General features: G+C 34.8%; 1 protein-coding gene across 4 annotated transcripts; it reads left to right on the top strand.

Annotated features, from left to right (window-relative positions):
* The first annotated feature begins 5,566 nt into the window (after positions 1 to 5,566).
* On the top strand, positions 5,567 to 16,560 carry LOC124837058 (uncharacterized). Of its 4 annotated transcripts, none has more exons than XM_088104024.1 (7): positions 5,567 to 5,780; positions 7,547 to 7,781; positions 8,959 to 9,082; positions 10,307 to 10,653; positions 10,740 to 12,525; positions 13,269 to 13,519; positions 15,043 to 15,993. In XM_088104024.1, exons 1-7 carry the CDS (start codon positions 5,725 to 5,727, stop codon positions 15,148 to 15,150), a joined length of 2,907 nt encoding a protein of 968 aa, XP_087960150.1. In that variant the 5' UTR covers positions 5,567 to 5,724; the 3' UTR covers positions 15,151 to 15,993. The 4 variants fall into 4 exon arrangements, with proteins under 4 accessions (XP_087960150.1, XP_047168297.1, XP_047168296.1 ...); XM_047312341.2 differs by lacking the exon at positions 15,043 to 15,993 and adding an exon at positions 16,045 to 16,560 and having other exon boundaries at positions 5,568 to 5,780; XM_047312340.2 differs by lacking the exon at positions 15,043 to 15,993 and adding an exon at positions 16,042 to 16,560 and having other exon boundaries at positions 5,569 to 5,780.
* The last annotated feature ends 2,827 nt before the right edge of the window (positions 16,561 to 19,387 follow it).

Here is a 19,387-nt window from a genome sequence, read left to right as displayed (position 1 = left end):
ATGGGTTCGTTGGCAGTATATCCCCCGTTCTGGCTTTTTGTTGATTTTGGCGTGCATCGTCATGGGCAGCATTTTCGTGGTTGTGTAAGTCTTTGGAATTTGTCTGCCGTTGTCGTTGGCGGTATTTCTCCCAAGGTTTGGGCTTTTTTGCACACACCATCAAGGTTAGTATCACCATTACACTCAATAGTTGATTCCTTTCGTTGTTTAGGGTTTACGCATGAAAGTTTATATATTGAAATGTTTGTATAATAAAGAGGATTGAGTAAAGAGGATTCAATACTGTATTGTTAATATTTTGTGTTGTTGAAATTTTCATTTATCTTTTTCGGTTTTGCCCTTATGTATGTGTTATTGTAGGTGATTTTTTGATTGAAGTGTTTACTTGAGTTGAAACAGAAATGGAAGCATGTAATAACAAGGTAAGTAGAGTTTGATAATTTTTGTTTTTTGTTTGTGTTTTGGAACACTTATTGTTATGTTTGAAATTTGAATTGTTTTATAAATATTTTGTAGTGACGCTTGCGAGCATGGATGAATACATCCTACATTGTCGATATGAATGTGTTACTACTAGTGACTTGTGAAACGCGCATATATAAGACTCCATTCAGGTGGTGCTTGGACATTGTTACCCCGTTAGAGGTCAATTTAAAATTGTTGAAGGAGATGGTTTGTCGATGGGTTAAGCACCATCAATCTTTTAGAGTTAGTCAACATCTGGTGTCATTCACCGTGGTCGATGTATTGATGACTTTAAGTTTAGGAGTAGGGGGTTTTGATGTGCCCTACGATGAATCAGTAGTTGGTAAAGTAGGTGAATTGTTTAATCATCAAGTCAACCTTTTTTAGCCTACTTCCACGGTTTTTCTATCTCAATCAGACACTCCTTCCTCACTTTTGGTTGTTCCTCATGTTGATCTCCACCATTCTTCTCCTTGCACCAATGACACCTATAGTTTCTCAACTTCTGATGCTTCAAAGTTCAACCAATGTCCCTACTAACACATTCGAAACCTATCCTAACATTCCTTTAGAGCCCCTTTCAACCTTTGTTGATTTCCCATATACTTTAACCATCATCCCTACCACGGTTCCTTCTACAAATGTTCATCCTATGAAGACCCGAGAAAAATCTGGAATTTTACCCAACCAAAACTCTAGACTGCTACGCTTGTTGATGATTATATCCCCACCTTAGTTAAAGCTGCTCTGTCTGATTCCAATTGGCATGGTGCAATGCAGTCTGATTATGATGAACTTCTCCGCTACAAAACTTGGAGCCTTGTCTCTCCTCCACATCATCATGCAGGTGGATCTTCAAAAACAAGTTCAACCTTGATGCTAGCCTCCAGTATCGCAAAGCAAGAATTATGGCACACATTTATCATCAACTTGAAGGCATCGACTTCACTAGCACATTTAGTTCTATAGTCAAACCAACTACAATTAGAGTTGTTTTTATCTAGTCTTGTTTCTCTAAAATGGCCAGTCCATCAATTGGACTTAAACAACACCTTTTTACACGGTGATCTCAACGATCGTGTACATGGATCAATCTCTAGGATTTATCACAACTCTAAATCTGGTTTGCAAACTTCATAAAGTCCTCTATGGCCTTAAGCAGGCACCCCGACCTTGTATTACAAGCTCATTTCTACCTTAATACTGATGGGTTTTCTTTCATCTACTAGTGATTCCTCTATTTTTGTTAAAATTCATAATGACTCTATCTTACTAATTCTCATCTATGTGGATGATATTCTTGTCATAGGTAATCATGCTGATGCCATCACTTCTCTTTAAATATTCATCAACATTTTGCTCTCAAAGACCTTGGACGACTTCATTATTTTTTGGGTGCAGAAGCTCACTAGACCACCAATGGTAATTTATATCTCACAGAAAAAATACATTCGTCAAATTCTCGCCAAAGCCAACATGTTAGACGCTAATCCACAACCTTCACCCATGGTTTCTTCTTTAAAGCTCACTATTGATGCTTCCATTGCTTATTCTAATCCAACTTTGTATAGAAATATCATGGGCGCTTTCAATGGTTTCACTGTCGAACCATCTTCTGGTAATGGTCTACCAATGCCTTCAATGTCTCCTCTTTCCCGTGTCTAAGGTTCAAGAGTTCAAAGATGGTCAAGTCTTGGGAACGGTTGTTGGCGAACTAATGACCGAACATAGCCTTCAAGCCCTCAAAGTTTTCAATAGAGTTTGGAGGTAGGGAGTTGAATCACTCCAAAGCCTTCACCTCTAGTGACAAAGAAAATGCCCGACACCATATCGCTTAGTTTCCTATTCGGAATGCCATTCAGGTAGTAAACGCCTTAATGTGGTCATCAGGGTCGGTCGACCCGTTGTAAATACTGAGTTGTGGGGGGGGGGGAGGGGAAGAAGTGCTATGAAATATGAACGTCCATGATGGCTTGAACGAAAGATAAGTGGTCGGAGGTATCTTTGACCTTCACCACCAGTTATTTGCTCAGTACAACGCTCTTAGCCTGGTCGGCCTCAGCCTTGCTCTTTTCGACCTCCGACTCGATCGGTTTCCATGTAGTATCTGGCATGCTGCTATGCTAAGTTGTGCCCTCCTGAGCGGCCTTACCGCGCTCTTCTTCCACCTTCTCTCCGGCTCTCAACCCTCTCTCTTGGGCTATGTGAGCCGAGCACTCGGCTCTGATGGTCGCCATCTCCGCTTCGTGTCGCTGCTGCATTTCCACCATTTTCTACTGTAGAATCCTTATAATCTGGGTGGGGTCCTCACTGCTCATGTTTATTGTGGTCACCATTGGGTTTAAGTTACTCAGCCCAGGGTGGGCGCCAAAATGTTCCGGTATAGGGTCGAGTTACCTGAGTCCTACACAATTTCCTCCGTAGGTCCGTTCGGTCTACGCTCTCTTCGCCAGTCAAGTCTTCGTTCAATCTCCTGTATACCGACCGATGGTGTACCTGCTAAAGGTGCTCCGATGCCAAAGTTAGTGATAGTCCGATTGGTAAGTTAAGTACTGTAATAAATGCGTAATTAATGAATCTGCCTACCTCTTACCTTTGGCCTGTATTTATTGTTTTAGTTGTGGGTTTTGGATTATCAAAGCCTTAATTACGGCCCAACCAGAGCTCAATCATCCATAATTAGTGTTTTACCTTAATCATGTTTGGAAACCTACCTGTCACGGTCGTCCGACCTTATTGTTGCCTAACAACCGATCGTCGACCCCATCCGAGAGTCCCCAGTACAAACCATATTAATAACTTTTTTTAAACAACTTTTTGACAATAGACTATGTGTCATTATTTTATTAGTCTGTATATTTGAAATGTATATTTGAAATAGACCAATTACAAGCTACCACATAAGCGGTTATAAAAAAATTCTCAAAAAATTGTTGTTAAAAAAACATTTTTCTTTTCATTTTTATCTAACGTGTCCAAATCTTTCAAAGTGACTATGGTGTCCACTTCTTCTCTAATATGTTTAGAAATACATACAATTGCACCTTGAATGAAAGAGAATGCTCTACTTTTGAACCTTTCCTTGTCACACAGCATTACTAATACCAACCTAATCTCACATTTAAGATGGTCTAATTATGTGTGATGCTACTTAGAGATTAGCATATCACCATTTATCGCAAATGATTACTTATGTTCCAATTTTCTTTTTTAAATTATCACTGAGTTATATGCTAAATTTAGTAGATTTATGGAATACATTATAACAATTTATAAATTCACCTAAAGTAAGCTCTTTCATTGACACTAACCCCATCCATTTCAACAAAGAAATAATTTATGTTAGAGGACTTACCTCAAGAAGCCATCATTGTGGAAGTCAAAATGGTTTCAACCTTACAAATATTATAACCCAAAAGCAACATCATCCAACATAATTGGTTTTCCAATTAACTATTTTATATCATTTCCAAAGTCCTAAAATATGAATACGGTAAATAAGTCATTGAGATTAGATACTAAGGTCTGGTTAGACCAAAAGTTGTGTACAATTAAGCAAAACTCAAAATTGACTCTGATATGACACAAATAATTAACTGTTGTGGGAAAAAGAAAGTCAAACTCTTGGTCAAAACGTACAATGAGAAAAATATGGAATAAGATTAAATTATCTAGCTAAACTATAATTTTGCATAGAAAAACACCTAATGAAATTATTTGGGCTTAGGAAATAATACTGCATTGACTAACACAACAAAAGAAGATCACATTTAATTCAAATGTATCAGTTTCATTTCAAATATGTCCTTATTCTTTCAATTTGCTCTACTTTACAATTGGGAACCTTGAACTTTGAAATATGGAAATGTTCAAATCTCCCACTTAAACTATAAATTTTATTATGTTAATTCTTTAAACAAGTTTTTTTCAAATATATTATATGTTAAATAACTATTTCATACCAATTATGTTTTGTAATTATAAATATATATTCTTTTATTATTTTTTTACATTTTTAAATATCAATTATAAATATATATTATAATTAATAATTAATTTTTTTAGTACAATATAAACAGTTACTTCATGAATTCTGACCAATCATAAAAGACTTAGTACTCTTTTTAATATTGTCATAATTAATTATTATTTGTGATATATATATATATATATATATATATATATATATATATATTATTTATATGACTTATAAAAAATATTGTATTTATTACCATGAAAATACTTAATTAAATAATAATCAAAATTTGAGCAAGAAGAAAAAAATAAAATTAATAACAATAATAATGTTTATTCCATATTTAATTGTAAAACCAAAATTTATTATTACTTTTATTTTAATTTAATTCAATTTATTATTTATTTACTTTATTACTTAATAATCCAAAAAATAATATCACAATAATTTTTTTTATTCTTTTTTAAAAAGATTAATTATCTATTTTTTTAAAGGTTTATTCTTTTTTCTATTTTACAAAAATTTAAATAAAAAGATTCAAGATGATTTTTAGCCCATAAAACACTGTGGCAAGGTCAGAATTTGAAATTCACTTTATAACACTTTTAATAATATTAAACATTTAAATTAAATGTTAATAGTTATTTATTAATTATAAGTTTTAAAGTTTAAATACTTTTATTGATTTTACATTAATATAGTTTTAAATGTTTATAAATTTTTATTATTAATTGTATTTTATATGGTTTTTAATATTGCTCATAAATTTACAATATTTTCATATATTAATATTAATTTATAATAATTTTAAATTTTTATATGTTTTCTACAAATTATGAAAAATACGTTACTTATAATGATTAAACATTACTACGTTATAAATAATTTATTAATTAAATGTATTTAATTTTATTAAGTTTACTAAATATATAAAATATAAAAATAAAAAAACCTTGCACAAGAATCCAATCCTGGTGGGGAAGTAGAAAGAATAATTCTATGCTTTCACACTGTTTTGGTAGACTTTGGTTTTTGTAGTTTTTTCAAAGATTATACAGAGAAAAAAGTTGTTAAGATTTAACATTATTTTATTGGTTTCATATATAAATAAATATTGCAGTGGCAGCCATAATAAACACACATACTTGGTGTGAGCATTCATCTAGGTGGTTTACACGCGCTGACAGTTACCACAGCTGCTAATTCCACTCTTTCATTGTAGTCTATTTCATTTGCTTCAAAGTTGAGAAACTCTTGAGGAGGAGAAAAGAGTGAGTGAAGGAATGAGGGAAGAGGTCATCAGCTCCGGAGGCACCATTGATCCATCACCTGCTGCCAAGTATTCCTCCTTCTTCTCTCTTACTTCCTTGCAAACTTTTGTTTTCTTCCTAAATTAGGGTTTTGTTTCTTATGGACTTTTGCAAACTTATTTTCAATTTGTTCGGTTTCTCCCACTTCATGAGGTTTGAACTTCAATTGTACAGTAAAATGCTGTAATATTGTTGTCTTTGTTCCTCCAGCACCAAAATTAGATCTAAGTAATACAAAATTCAGTTTGGTGCTGTTTTTGTTGAGAATTGTGTACTTTTTAAAATGTTGTGCTTATGTGAATATGCCTTATGTATTTCTTGTTTGTGATTTTTATGCTTTACCTGTCATTAAGGAGAGATAAAAGGATGAATTTCTAATTACCCCTGAAATTTCTTTCGAGAATTGTAGTGTAAATATAGATAAAGTGCATAAATACTGCTGACCTCACTGTCTTAGTTTTGTTTATGCTCTCAACAGTATTCCGGCAAATTAAGATGCAGGTGGGTTTAAGTGATTTTATTAGCTTGTTGTGACTGACCATGCATGTGGGTTTAGGTGATTTTACTTGTGTCTGTCCATGCAGAACTCTCTTCTATTGTTTGACTTTCACAATGTTTGAATCAAGGGTATTTACAGGGGTTACTTCTTTAAATTTTTTGTTTGGATTTAAAAGGAAATTGAGGGAAGGAAATAAGAGGGAAAGAAATAGGAAGGATATAAATGAAGGAGAAATAGGGTTGAAAAGATATGTTTGGATGGATAGAAATGAGAATGAAAAAAGGTTCCACATGTTTGAATGGATAGAAGAAAGAGTGGAAATAAATAAACTGAGTGTAAAATATTCTTACACTAATGAAAAATATTAAATTAAATAAAAATAATAAATTTTACTCAATTATTTCTCCTTAATTGCCAAAAAAATTTGAAAAGACAGATCTGCCCCCACCCTTTCTTGCTTTTTCTTCAGATGGGTTAGTTTTAAATGGTCCTAATTTGTTATCTTTATCATGTGTCTCTCCTTTCCATTTTGTTTCTCCCTATTTCCCCTAAATGAAATAACAGGTCAGTGACATGGCAGATTTTTAATTGGAGATGACTTCATCAAGGTTTCAGCACCTTGATACCATTAGGAATCTGCCAATCAGGTCTTAACTACCTTAGGCTTCCTTCACTTGGAAGTTGGAATAGTAAAGGAGCATTCAGCTTAGCCACAGTTTGGAAAACTATATTTGGCCATCACCATCTTCTTATTTGTTTTCTGTGGGCTTCCGCATGACGTTTTTCATTTTAAGCTTGCTAGCACAACCTCCACCATTCTAGAGTAGGGAGTGCTGAACAATAAAAAAGAGAGAAATATTGAATTGAAACTGTGTATTTTTGAGATAGCTATTGAGAAAATAGAATCAATACAATAGAGCAGATTTGATATCCTTAATAATAAATATATGATACGGGAATAAATAAAGAGGTTGCTAATAATACATATATAGCCTAGATAGTCTTGATTATACAATAAATAGAGGAGATTTGATATATTTCATATCTTAATCCTACTGAAGTGGAAACCCTTGGGTTCCAATGTGTGTTTCTAAAGCTAAGCTTTAGAACTAACCCCCTTGATATGCAATGCAATTAGTTCCTTAATTTTTTTATGGATTTGATTTGAATGCACATATGATGCAGGGCTGGTGTTTGTAAAATTGTTATATTTTTATATGACATTATTCAATTCTATTGCCTACCAATTTGTTTATTTGACCTTCTAAGTTGACAAAAAATTCATAATTTTATCAGTTCTGCTGGGGCATCATCCCCAGCCGTTCCAATGAATGTTGGCAGTATAGATGGGTCAAGTCATGGACAAGTCTCTAAAGCAGCTTCTCTCTCGTGTGTTGGTTCACAACCACCATGGACTTCCTTGAGCACAAGTGCTGGTGGGTCTTCCAGATCTTGTAGACCTTGGGAAAGGGGAGATTTATTAAGACGCTTGGCTACATTTATTCCTATAAATTGGCTTGGGAAGCCTCAGGTTTGAACTGAGCATGGTTTTCTATACGTTATTGCAGATTCACTTATGCTTTAATATGCTCATGTACATTTTAAGCTGTCTCTTCCGTGTGGGTAATTTGTTACAGATTACTTATGTTTCAATATCTAAATAATGATATTCTGTGGGCGTAGAGAACAAAGAGTTGTAGTCAACAAAGCATATACTCGTTTTAAACTAATATTGATTGCGCCCGTGATAGTTTCTGTTTATGCTTTCATAGATTATGATAGGAACTTAAACTGTTATACCATGTAAAGAAAATTGGTATTATGTAAACAGAACTACATATAATTCTTTCTGGTTCCTTTTTTATTTATTATGTACAATTAAACCAGTGTGACATCTCTCAAATCTGAAGTCAGTTATTGCTAGTAGCACAAGAACACGTCTGTTACATTAGATAATTGCTTCTGAAAAAATGCTAACTTTGGTTTCAGTTTTGAAATTTGTAACAGCTGTTGGCCTGTCTTTCTATAATAGTGTTAAGTTTGTCAAGTAATTTGTTGATTATTAGTAAACTAGAGTTTCTGCAAATTTTCTTTTGCGATGCCCAAGGTGACAATATTGAATTCTACCTGTAACTATGCGTGGATGGTAACTTTTCCATTTATGGTGCCCATTCACAGCTCAACTAAACTTAAATTGCAATTTTGTAATTAATTTACTTTATATTATTTTTAAATATTTTACACTAACAAAGAAAAATTACCAAATTGAGTGCAATTATAAATAGTGTAGATTGTTAAGCAACTTTGGAATGTGAATAGTATCACCATGATGCATTTATATCACACTTTAAGTCTAACTCAATCTCACAACATTAACGTGAATTATGTATCCACTTAAATACTATAGTCATATATCTAGTTGATGTCGGATTTCCAACGCACCATCTCTTGTCGAGGAATGGACATATCGAGCATGAGATTAAGTATTTGTGGGTGGTGGCATTGAATAGACGAATTTGGATGTGATAAAAAATCAGGAAATGTTACAGGTAATTGCATGAAGTAGTTGTCTAAGGATTCTTTTGAACTGTGAGGCATAACCGTTATCTATTGAGCATGTATGTATAATGTTATACTTTCTATTCCAAATCTTTTAAATAGATATGATACAGTATCTGGTATCTCATGTTCTCTTTAATTTCGTACAGATCATCAGTTCGTTGGCTTGTGCACAAAAAGGCTGGATAAATAATGGTGTTGACAAAATTGCTTGTGAATCGTGTGGTGCTTGCCTTTGTTTTACAGCACTGTCATCTTGGACATCAGCTGAAGGTTGGTGATTGGAAATTTGCAATCTATGAACTTTTGGCTACTTCATTTTGTTTCCAAACTCTGTTTTCTCTAGAATATATCATGTTAATAACTATATGTAGAAATTATAAAAACTGCCTATGCTTTTGTGTGGACTATGGATGTTAAATGGCCTACTCTTTGGAGGTACATTATGTACAGGCCAGATGTAGAATTAGGATCAAAATCAGATCGGTAACTTTACTTTCTGAGAACTGCTGTCTATTGTTAACATATAAATCCCAAAATATAAATATTGTTCTTCCTCACTTCGTGCTTACGTAGGATTGTTTTATTATTTCTATTTTTTCACGGGTGTTGTGCTCATGTTTGTTAGAGGTATGGGTGCCATTCTTTGAAATAGAGAGACCAGGCTTGGTTTCTATATCTTAAGTGATTCCCCCTTTGTTCCTTGTACCTGTGTCTACTTTTTCTTTTTAGAGGATTTTTTTATTCTCCTTGCAGACCTAGTTCTATTCTTAACTTCTATCTGTCCTCTAATAAAATTAGTGTGTTAAAGGAGTTTATAAAATTTGTTTATTAAGATGGATAAATGTGATGAATGTTTCATCAATAGTTAATATATAGTTTTCGTAGTTGGCTGAGAAATAGTGACTATATACCGGTTAGCATGTAAGTATGACAATAACGGCTGTAAGTTTACTAGCTTGCATTACTTTGTGTCAAGGTTCCTATAGGCTATAGCATTTATAGCAAGACTTTATAATAATTAGAAATAAAGTCACAAATTGTAAGCTGTGCGAACAAGATAAGTTATTAATCTTTATACCTATGCAACCCTTCTTCAGTTTAAATCGTTTGAGATCTTTTATATTTTTTCTTGAAACAGCCAGACAAATACAGAACCATTTTGTTTAAATTTAAAATGTGTTCTTGAAATAAGCTATTTAAAATAATTCACTTATGCCAGAATTAGATAGGATTTGGTTATTAATTTAAAATAAGTTGAAAGGTGTTTATTTTTAAAATAAGCACTTTAGACAAACACAAAAGAATAATGAAGAAATCTGCTTATTTTATATATAAAAAAAGAACTTTTTAGAAAATAATCATAAACAAACTCACCTATAATCTTTTTTTGATCTAGTTTTAAATGGTAACTGGGGTAGAAGGATTTATCTGTGCTGTTGGTGATTATATTCATCAGTATTTTTAACTTCTTTTTTGTATTGTTCATGGCCAAAGCTCAAAATGCCAGCGAATCCTTTGCTAGGCAGCTGGATTCGGGTCATAAGGTAAATTGCCCTTGGAAGGGAAACAATTGTCCGGAAAGCTTAGTACAGTTCCCTCCAACACCTCCGTCTGCTTTAATTGCGGGTTACAAGGATAGATGTGACGGACTCATACAATTTCAGCATCTTCCTGTGGTAGCCATTTCTGCAATTGAGTTTATGTCTGCATCTCGAGGTCCACAAATTGAACGCTTTCTATCGCAGTCTCAAAATTTTATGTCAAGAGAAGTATATATTAAACCAGAAATTATATCTGAGTTTGACAACTCTCAAGATGAGGCATACTGTCTGTATACTCGTGTAAGCTTTTTGTATAACTTTTTGTCTTTTTCATACTATTGTTGCTACTCTGCTTATTTTCTACTATTGTGTCATGCTTTTGGCAGGCTCAGAAACTTATAAGCCTTTGTGGGTGGGAACCAAGGTGGCTTTTAAATGTTCAAGATTGCGAAGAACACTCTGCTCAATCTGAAAGAAATGGATATTCTTTCGGCCCTAGCAAGACTCAAATTCATCTTACTCAAGATCCTGGGTCAAAGGCAGTTTCTGCTACTACTAAATTGGATGCTAGAAAGGGAAAGGCATCTGTCAATGAGGCTAGACATGACTCAAAGACACCATTTCTTGATTGTAGCTTATGTGGTGCTGCAGTCAGAATTTCAGATTTTTTATCAGTTCCTTGTCCTACTCGTTTTCTACCTAACAGTATAGATATTCTTGATGCTAGTAAAAAATTAGGATTGACTCGAGGAGCGAGTGCAGCAAGTGGAATCAGTGGTTGGATTGCAGCTGATGATACAGAGAAAGATCACACTGATGACCGTGACGAAGTTGCAACAACAAATGAGGGGAAATTGGTTGCAAATGATGATTTGGATTTGAATCTTACCATGGCAGGGGGTTTTCCTTTTACTCCTTTGGGCAGGACGGCAACATCTGAATATACTCATGATGAAGATATGGGAAGGGACTTAATGATCGGACAGCCTTCTGGGAGTGAGATTGGTGATCGTGCAGCTTCATATGAATCAAGAGGACCAAGCTCTCGAAAGAGAAATTTTGAAAAAGGTGGAAGCTCAGATGAACGCCCAATTCTTAGGTTGCAGCAGCAGGCTGATAGTGTAGAAGGAACTGTCATTGATCGTGATGGAGATGAAGTTACAGATGGTGGACAATATTCAGCTGGTCCATCAAAACGAGCACGTGATTCTGATATTTTTGACCCTTACTGTTCACCTCGTCAAAGAGACTCATCTGGTGCCGGTCCGAGTCATTCAAGGGCTTTTGAGACTCATGTTAGTGGAAATCGAGTTTCTTCAAACCCTCAAGGTAGTGATCGTCCAATAGGAATCCAATCTACTAGGGACTCAACCCGTGCATCATCTGTCATTGCAATGGACACAATATGTCATAGTGTGAATGATGATTCTATGGAAAGTGTTGAAAACTACCCTGGAGACCTTGATGATGTTCATTTCCCCTCGTCTAGCACATATGGCAATGTGGATATGAATGAAACCTCTGAACTGAATAACAGCAATCTGGCTCAGCAAAGCACTTGCTTACAAACTGCTACTGAAGTTGTCCCTGGTGAAGTGGGCGTCAGTAGCACAAACTATGGGGAAGAACATTTCAATGCAGAAACTGTGACTGCCCAGGCTCGAGATGGAATAAGTTTGGGCATCAGTGGAGGGAGTGTTGGAATGTGTGCTAGTCATGAAGCTGAAATCCACGGGGCTGATATATCTGTGCACAGAGCTGATAGTGTTGTTGGTGAAATGGAACAGAGAGCAGAAGATGCTGAACATCAGGGACAAACAGGTGAATATGTTCCAGATCCAGGTCTGATGGATGAGATTATCCCTGATGAGATAAACAGGGAAGGTCCTATTGGTGATAGCCAGGAGATGATGTCTCACTCTGCAGGAAGAACAGATAGTGGGTCAAAAATTGGCTGTTCTACAAAGGCAGAATCTGTTGAAAGTGGTGAAAAGATTAGTCAAAACTGCAATCTTCTGCCTGCTAATAGCTATCACCCATCTCGTTCTTGTAATGCTAATATTTATTCAGGTTATGAAAATACCAAGGAAGAGATCATGAAGGATGGTAAATCTTCATTTGCCAACAATAGTTCTCTCCCTGAATCCGATTTTGCCATTGCAAATGGGATAGGTAAGCTCTAATTTTGTGATCTTGAACTTTTTTTCTTTTTACCCTATCTTGTTCGTGAAAGTGGACGATTTTAAATAGCACGATAGCAAAGTGGAGTAGTTTTCAGTAGTGGCTGCGGCTGTTCACATTCTGTCATGGGGCTACCATGATATTATATACATAAAATATACATTTTTACCCCTGAAACGTCACTGGGTTTATTTAGGGGCGTGGTAAAATATTCCACAAAAAGTTACTTTAATTTCTTTGCACATTATCTTTTATCCAGTGTTCCATATTAGACTTTCAAATTCATATTCTACTATTATTTTTTTATCTAACTCTAAGTTAATTTTCTATGTATTTCACCATCATGTTTCATTTTGTTTTACTTTATCACTATGTTAATATTCTCCTATATTGATGGTGTTTGTGTGTGCAAATTGTGATGGATTATCTATCATGAATTCTTTAATACCTTTTTAGATATCTGTAGTATAAATTATTTAGTTTGTATAATATTTAAATAGTAGTTGTCCTACTTCTTGCTATTGCACTACATTTTTAGGGTTAGCTTCTATGGGCCACTATCCAAGATTGATAATTTTGGACAGTGGACTCTATATACCCTGCTGTCCTCACTGCTTTTCATCAAGCATCAAAATGAAAATGGAAAATCTAATCATTTCATGGTCCTTCTGCACTTCATTCATTAGTTGTACATATATTTGGAGCATAGCCACTGACATTGTGCAATTCTTTAGGCCCTCCAAAAGGAGAGAGTAATTATGAAGCTGCAGAGTTTGATCCTATTGCCTATCACAATCAATGTTGCCCTTGGGTAAATGGCAATGTTGCTGCAGCTGGCTGTGCTAGTTCTGTTATGAGAACAAGTAGTGATACAATCGCCCTTTCCGGTTGGCAGCTGACTTTAGATGCCTTAGATGCTTTGCAATCACTAGAGCACAATGCAATACCAACTGCACCGTCTGAGTCTGCTGCGTCCTTGTACAAGGTTTTTCTTTCTCACTCCTCATTTGTTTTATCCATTTTTGCCTGGTTGTAATTTTGTTTAGATGAGCAATAAGTCTTGATGCATGACAGGAGCAGACTGCTATTAATTTATTTCATTTTAATGGATCGTGAACCTTTGTAGTGTGTATGGAGTAGAATTGTGACTTGTTTGTCTTTCTTGGACAAAATTTATAACTATACGATATCAATGTGAAAATTTTAGTTGATAAGTTGATTGGTTTAGTGAACGAAATTTTGCAAGCCTCAGAATTCCTTTCTGTTGTTCCTTTGATGGTGGAAAATGCTGACAAAAGACAAAAGTGAAGCACGTTAAAAATTAAGTAGGATGGATATTATAGAAAAAAAAATGATAGATGACATATGGTGGAATCTGTCACAAGCACAACAATGGAACATATATATAGAATGTACATTGCATTACATAGAGATGGCCTGGGCCTTTTTGATGTGATCCTCAAAATAGAAATAAATGCGTATTTTTGCTGTTTTTAGTATATTCTATTTTTTGTTTGGACATAAGGCAAGGGGAAAAAAGTGTTTGTTCAATCCACAATCCCCTTCCCACCATACTTTCTATATGAGGAGAGCTCATATACTTATTTTTTATGACTTTGATTGAATAAAATGAGTTGTTATCTTAAGTATGTCATATCTCAAGTGGTGAGCTACTCCATCCATAGCTTATGTAAAAGTGATGCTTCTTAGATTATTTCTTGTGTGATGCATTGGTGATTAATCAAAGATTGGGAGAGAGAAAACAATGGTTGGAGAGAGAAGAAACATTCTCAAAAGAGAATGTTAAACAAATCCCAACCACGAAGCCAAAATTAGATCTGAGTAGAGGACATCGGGATGAGTCTGGAATTGGCAAGCTTGGCCGGAATGGTGGCTGGACGCACTGCATGCATGGCTGCCGGGAACAGAGAGAGAAGCGCCCCTACTTCTAGGGTGTGTGAGGGTGCATTGCTACTCTAATGGTTGAGAGTCCAGCGGCACATTAGTTTCTTGGGCAGGGCAACTCTGATGGTGGGGTTGCTGGTTGGAAGGCTGACAGGCTGACAGGCTGCAATGGATGGTGGCAGCAGCAGTTTGAAATGGCTGGAAAAGGAGGCATGACAATGAGAAGATGTTACAAGTCAGAGCGAAACACGACTTTTCCAAAATAAGTGGCACATATGGATATGGATGTTTTAAAGATGATTTCTACTAGGCTCTGAATAGTATGTAGAAATAAATGATAAATAGTCATATGATGGAGTTTTTGTGTGTCACAAGCACAACAAAAGAACATATTATACATAGAATGTACATTGCATTCCATAGATATGGCCTAGGCCCTTATAGTAACATGTATCTAACAATATGATATCTAATTTGTAGAATAACCTTTGATATCGTGCTGCGTGTATAGATAATTAAATCAAACAATCAGCCATTATATAAAAAAAATAGTAAATTAAAATAACAAATATCGATATAATTGGGGTATTGGTCTGGATATAGGTGGCAGCATACTCTTGTGGCAAGCCATACAAGCCCAAGGTCAAAAAGAGCATATTGCAATTCTCAAGTTCTTTTCCATATCTGCAGATGGTGGAAGGCGCTCATTAAAGTAATGTAAGGAAGCATGAAGCCACTTAAGATAACCATACTAGGCCCTCAATGTTGTGGCGTGAGAAGTTAACTACCTAATGCATGTACTTCTCAAGTTGCCTTGACCTCCAAGTTGTTCTCTAAGGGTTATTTGAGACCCAAGCAAGCTTAAAGAGCACCTTAGTTCGCTTGTGGGACGTTGCCTGATTTAATTGATTAGTTTATTTACACAATTGATTAAATTGAGCTGTCACTAATATTGAACAAAATACAAGGCCTAAAGGAAATATAAGTTTGGACAAAATACAAAGCCTAAAAGAAAGACTTATTTACATTTTTACAAAGCTAAGAGAAGAGAAAGACAAGCTAATAAACTATTCTCCACAAGAGTAGAGTTTTTTGAAGTCCTTCTTCCATTCTCCTAGTCATGACCCATGTTGTAGCTCCCTGGATGACTTTCCATCATACCCTCCTATTTGTTCTTTAGTAAATCTATGTGCAGGGCAGAGATTCCTGTTTGCTCCTTTGGATAAGTTTTGCTGCTTCCTCCAATATTTTCCTTTCAAAGACATTGTGGGCAATATGTTTGAAAAATGTCTTTGGGGCTGGCTTAGGATACTACAGACCTGTCCCATTCTTTGATGAATCTTTGATTTTCAACATCTAGAAATTTAACCGTGTTCTTCAGAAAAATTGTTATTTTTGTCTTCTGAATTAACATCTAGAAAAATTGGTGATATTTTCAAACTTGTTTGATATAGAAGATACTATGAAATTGAACATATTTGCTTATGATGAATTTCTTCATCTGTTGTTTCTTTGTGTAATTAAACTAAAAATATTAATGTTTATACTCTATACCTTACGTTAAATTAATTGTGTTAATGTTCTTTGGCTTGAATCTTTCAGCAGAATGACCAGCAAGGACCTGGTAAACAACTCTTTCGCAATCACTCTCTGAGCAGAAGCCATGGTCAACTTTGAGATTTTAATTTGAGTATTGGGTGTTTCTATTTCTTTGTAAGTGGGTATGTCATATGCTTATAGCTTGAAAATTTGATAAACAAAGTATTGTAAAAGGAGAAAGTAAGGATTTTGGAAGCGCATTCGACAATCTATTCGAAGTATTCTTGCATATTTCAGTCTCGCTAGAGCTCAGTGAGTGTGTCTGTAGTGGACGTGTTACTTTTCTCCCTCCTATGCCATCAAGGAAACAAGTTCGTCAGAACCGGGATCTTGCCTCAATCTATATATATTACTAGTCAATAACCTCGAACAGTGGAAAGTTTCTATGAAACAACTATTTGCTTCAAAGACCTGAAGTTTGAGCAATTAAATTGTATATACTGGAGAGTTCTTTAATGAGGAATTTGATTTAGGCCTTTGGCCCTATTGTAATATGTTAATTAATTAGTGTTTTCTCTTAAATTTTCCCTTTTGTTTAAATTTCAAGTGATGTACATTTTTACTATTGAGACAACAAAATTCTTAATTTGTCATACTATATATTACAAATCTTAAACATAGGTTTAATTCATACTTTCCTCTTCTTTCTTCCCTTTCCAGAAGCGGTGCCAGTAGGCTGCACCTCCCATCATTTTTCTTGGTCATTCTTGATTAACATATGGTAAAATCTGCATCAATTGGCACAAAAGCAGAAAAAAGAAAACAGCTATGAAGAGGGGACTGATGATCATAGACAGTGGTGTCCTTCATGAGAGAACTGTGTATGTGCAACAAAGCTGCTACAGTGTCTATGGCTTTTATGGTTTGCTTGTGGAAGAAGCACCCGATGAAGTTAAGGGATTCTTTTTGAAAGGGAAGAATCATGCGTTTCGCATTCTCCATTGATTTAATTTTTAATATTCCACAATACCGAATTTGAACATATTTATCAAAATACTTATTCCGAAAAAATATTTTTATATTTTGAATTGGATGTTTTGGAGTTATTGTTTTATCTGAAAATATTTCTATTTTTTATATGCTTTTTGAATTGAATGGAAGACATTTTTCGCATCTAAAAATATTTTCAGGAACTTTCAATACGAAAAATATTAAGAAAAAATGTGCAAGATTGTTTTATTATAATTTTAATGACAATAATTTGGGTAGTACAAGTTTTATAAACGGTGCGAGAAGAAAAAAGTGTTGTGCAAGATGAAATACCCTAGAAGCTGAAAAAGTTCCACTTGCCGGCGTCTACAATACTAGACCAGTGAAGAACCCCACCACAAACACCAATACTTTAGGCTTATTGTTTCTTGCACTCCCATAATTACTAACCGCACCTTCACAATAAGAGAAAAAGATTTAAACATTGTCATCACTGCTGCTATAGAGGAAGAAGTGAAAAAATGGTACAGGTAAAGAAGAAAAGACAATACGAAAAGAAATGTATTTCGAAAAGCTCTTTAGAAATGTATTTTATGTGTTTTGAGAAAAGTTCTTTCCAGAATATATTTCATGTAAATGCGTCTTGGAAAAGTTGCTTTCCAAAAATTTTGTTTTGGAATTTTTGTTCCGGTAATTCCAGAAAACTTGTTCCCGGAAGCTTGCAAAATATGTAATTATGAAGTCACTTTATCAAAGGCAAAATGATCATTTTAAAAATTTGAGAGGTGCGTAAAGAAATTGTGGGGTGCAAGAAGTAAAAGCTTTAATTTCGAAATATTCAAATTTATTCTAAGCATTAAGATTTCTAGTTTGAGTTTCAAATTGTGTAACACCAAAAAATAGTGTCACAATTACCCTTGCCCAACTTCTTGTTAGCGTCTAACAAAAATAGTTTTGTAAAATCATTTTACTAGCTTATAATATATTAAAAGCATCTAGCTAAGATAGGTGCATCATCTAACAATTATATATCAAGAATATCACAACATAAAAATATTTAACATCCACATTTAAGTTCATTGGTATTACAATAGAGTTTTGCAAAACAAAGGTGGACTTTATGCATCAAATAATGAGGAGGAATAAACATAAACTTGGATACAAATTTTTCAACAATGTTAAAAGAGTCTTCTACTACTGCCTGTACTATGAAACATCCTTAGCACCTTTTATTTCTTTTGCTTGTGTGCACCAATATGGTCATTTGGGTACCACAAACATAAGGGTAAGCTAATATTGGAAATAATAGATATCAAAACAACAATACATACAACACATAACATCACCATGATACATTTATCATGCAAAATCTTTTGCATCTTTAAACATCACAAACATCCATTCATCATGCATTACAACATCTATTCATAGCATGCTCACAAAACACGCATATGAGCTTGCTTTCGAAAGACTAAAAGCATAGGACCAAACAACTAAGATCCTACATCTGCCAGAATCACATCCACATAACAAGATTTAAGGAGTAACAACCTTACCCATGGTTTTGTTAGACTAGAATTAAGAGAGCTACCAACCCAATTCCCCTTCTAACAAGGTAAATTCCATATGATAAGCCAAGACAATCCTTTTTTTATACCCATGACTACACCATAGGAACCTCCATTGATTTTTACCATGTAGTTACCTTTCACGATAAGGTACTAAGAAACTATTAGAGTCAACATAATCCTTTTACAACCATCATCGTATGCTCTTTACTCCATTACACTTATATTCATCCTCATCCAAGACACTACCTCATGTAGCCTCAATAATGCAAGAACCATGCATATACACACAAAAAGATTTTGACCATTCGTTAAGGCTCTACAAGGCTTCTCACAACTATAAATGCTACATATATTTATATATATTCCCTCAAACCATCACCTTGGTTCTTTAGAGTCATCCACTCAAGCATATCAATAGTTTTTGTTGCATCAGGCACTACCTAGCCTCCTTTTGCCATCTATTCAAGCACATCAGTAGTTTTGGTTGTGTCAAGCACTACCTAGTCTCTTAGAATATACACATGTACGCGGTAGATTTAGCCTCCTGTCATGGCTCTTCTCTGCCATCCATTTTCCACTCCTCTGATCTCATCTTCCGAAGTGAAGTGTAAAGCCAGGAAGGATTTCCTCCTCCTTCCTTCATTAGCCTAAGTGCAAAACTACTCATACATGGGGTCATGTAATTTCCCTGACCACATAATGAACATAATAAACGACCTCAACACATTGTCTAATGGTGGTCCATGAATTGTTGGACATAAAATTTTCTTTGCCTCGTAAATACGAATAGGTAGAGTATTATTTTCTGGAAGCATCTCCTTCAACAACTTCAACAACTTTGTGAAACT

This window comes from Vigna umbellata, chromosome 1 (genome assembly GCF_029865625.1).
Source record: "Vigna umbellata cultivar VRB3 chromosome 1, Vumbellata_1.0, whole genome shotgun sequence".
In the NCBI taxonomy this organism is placed as follows: Eukaryota; Viridiplantae; Streptophyta; class Magnoliopsida; order Fabales; family Fabaceae; genus Vigna; species Vigna umbellata.
The sequence above is the reverse complement of the archived record's forward strand: the minus strand, read 5'-3'. Positions and strand labels throughout refer to the sequence as shown.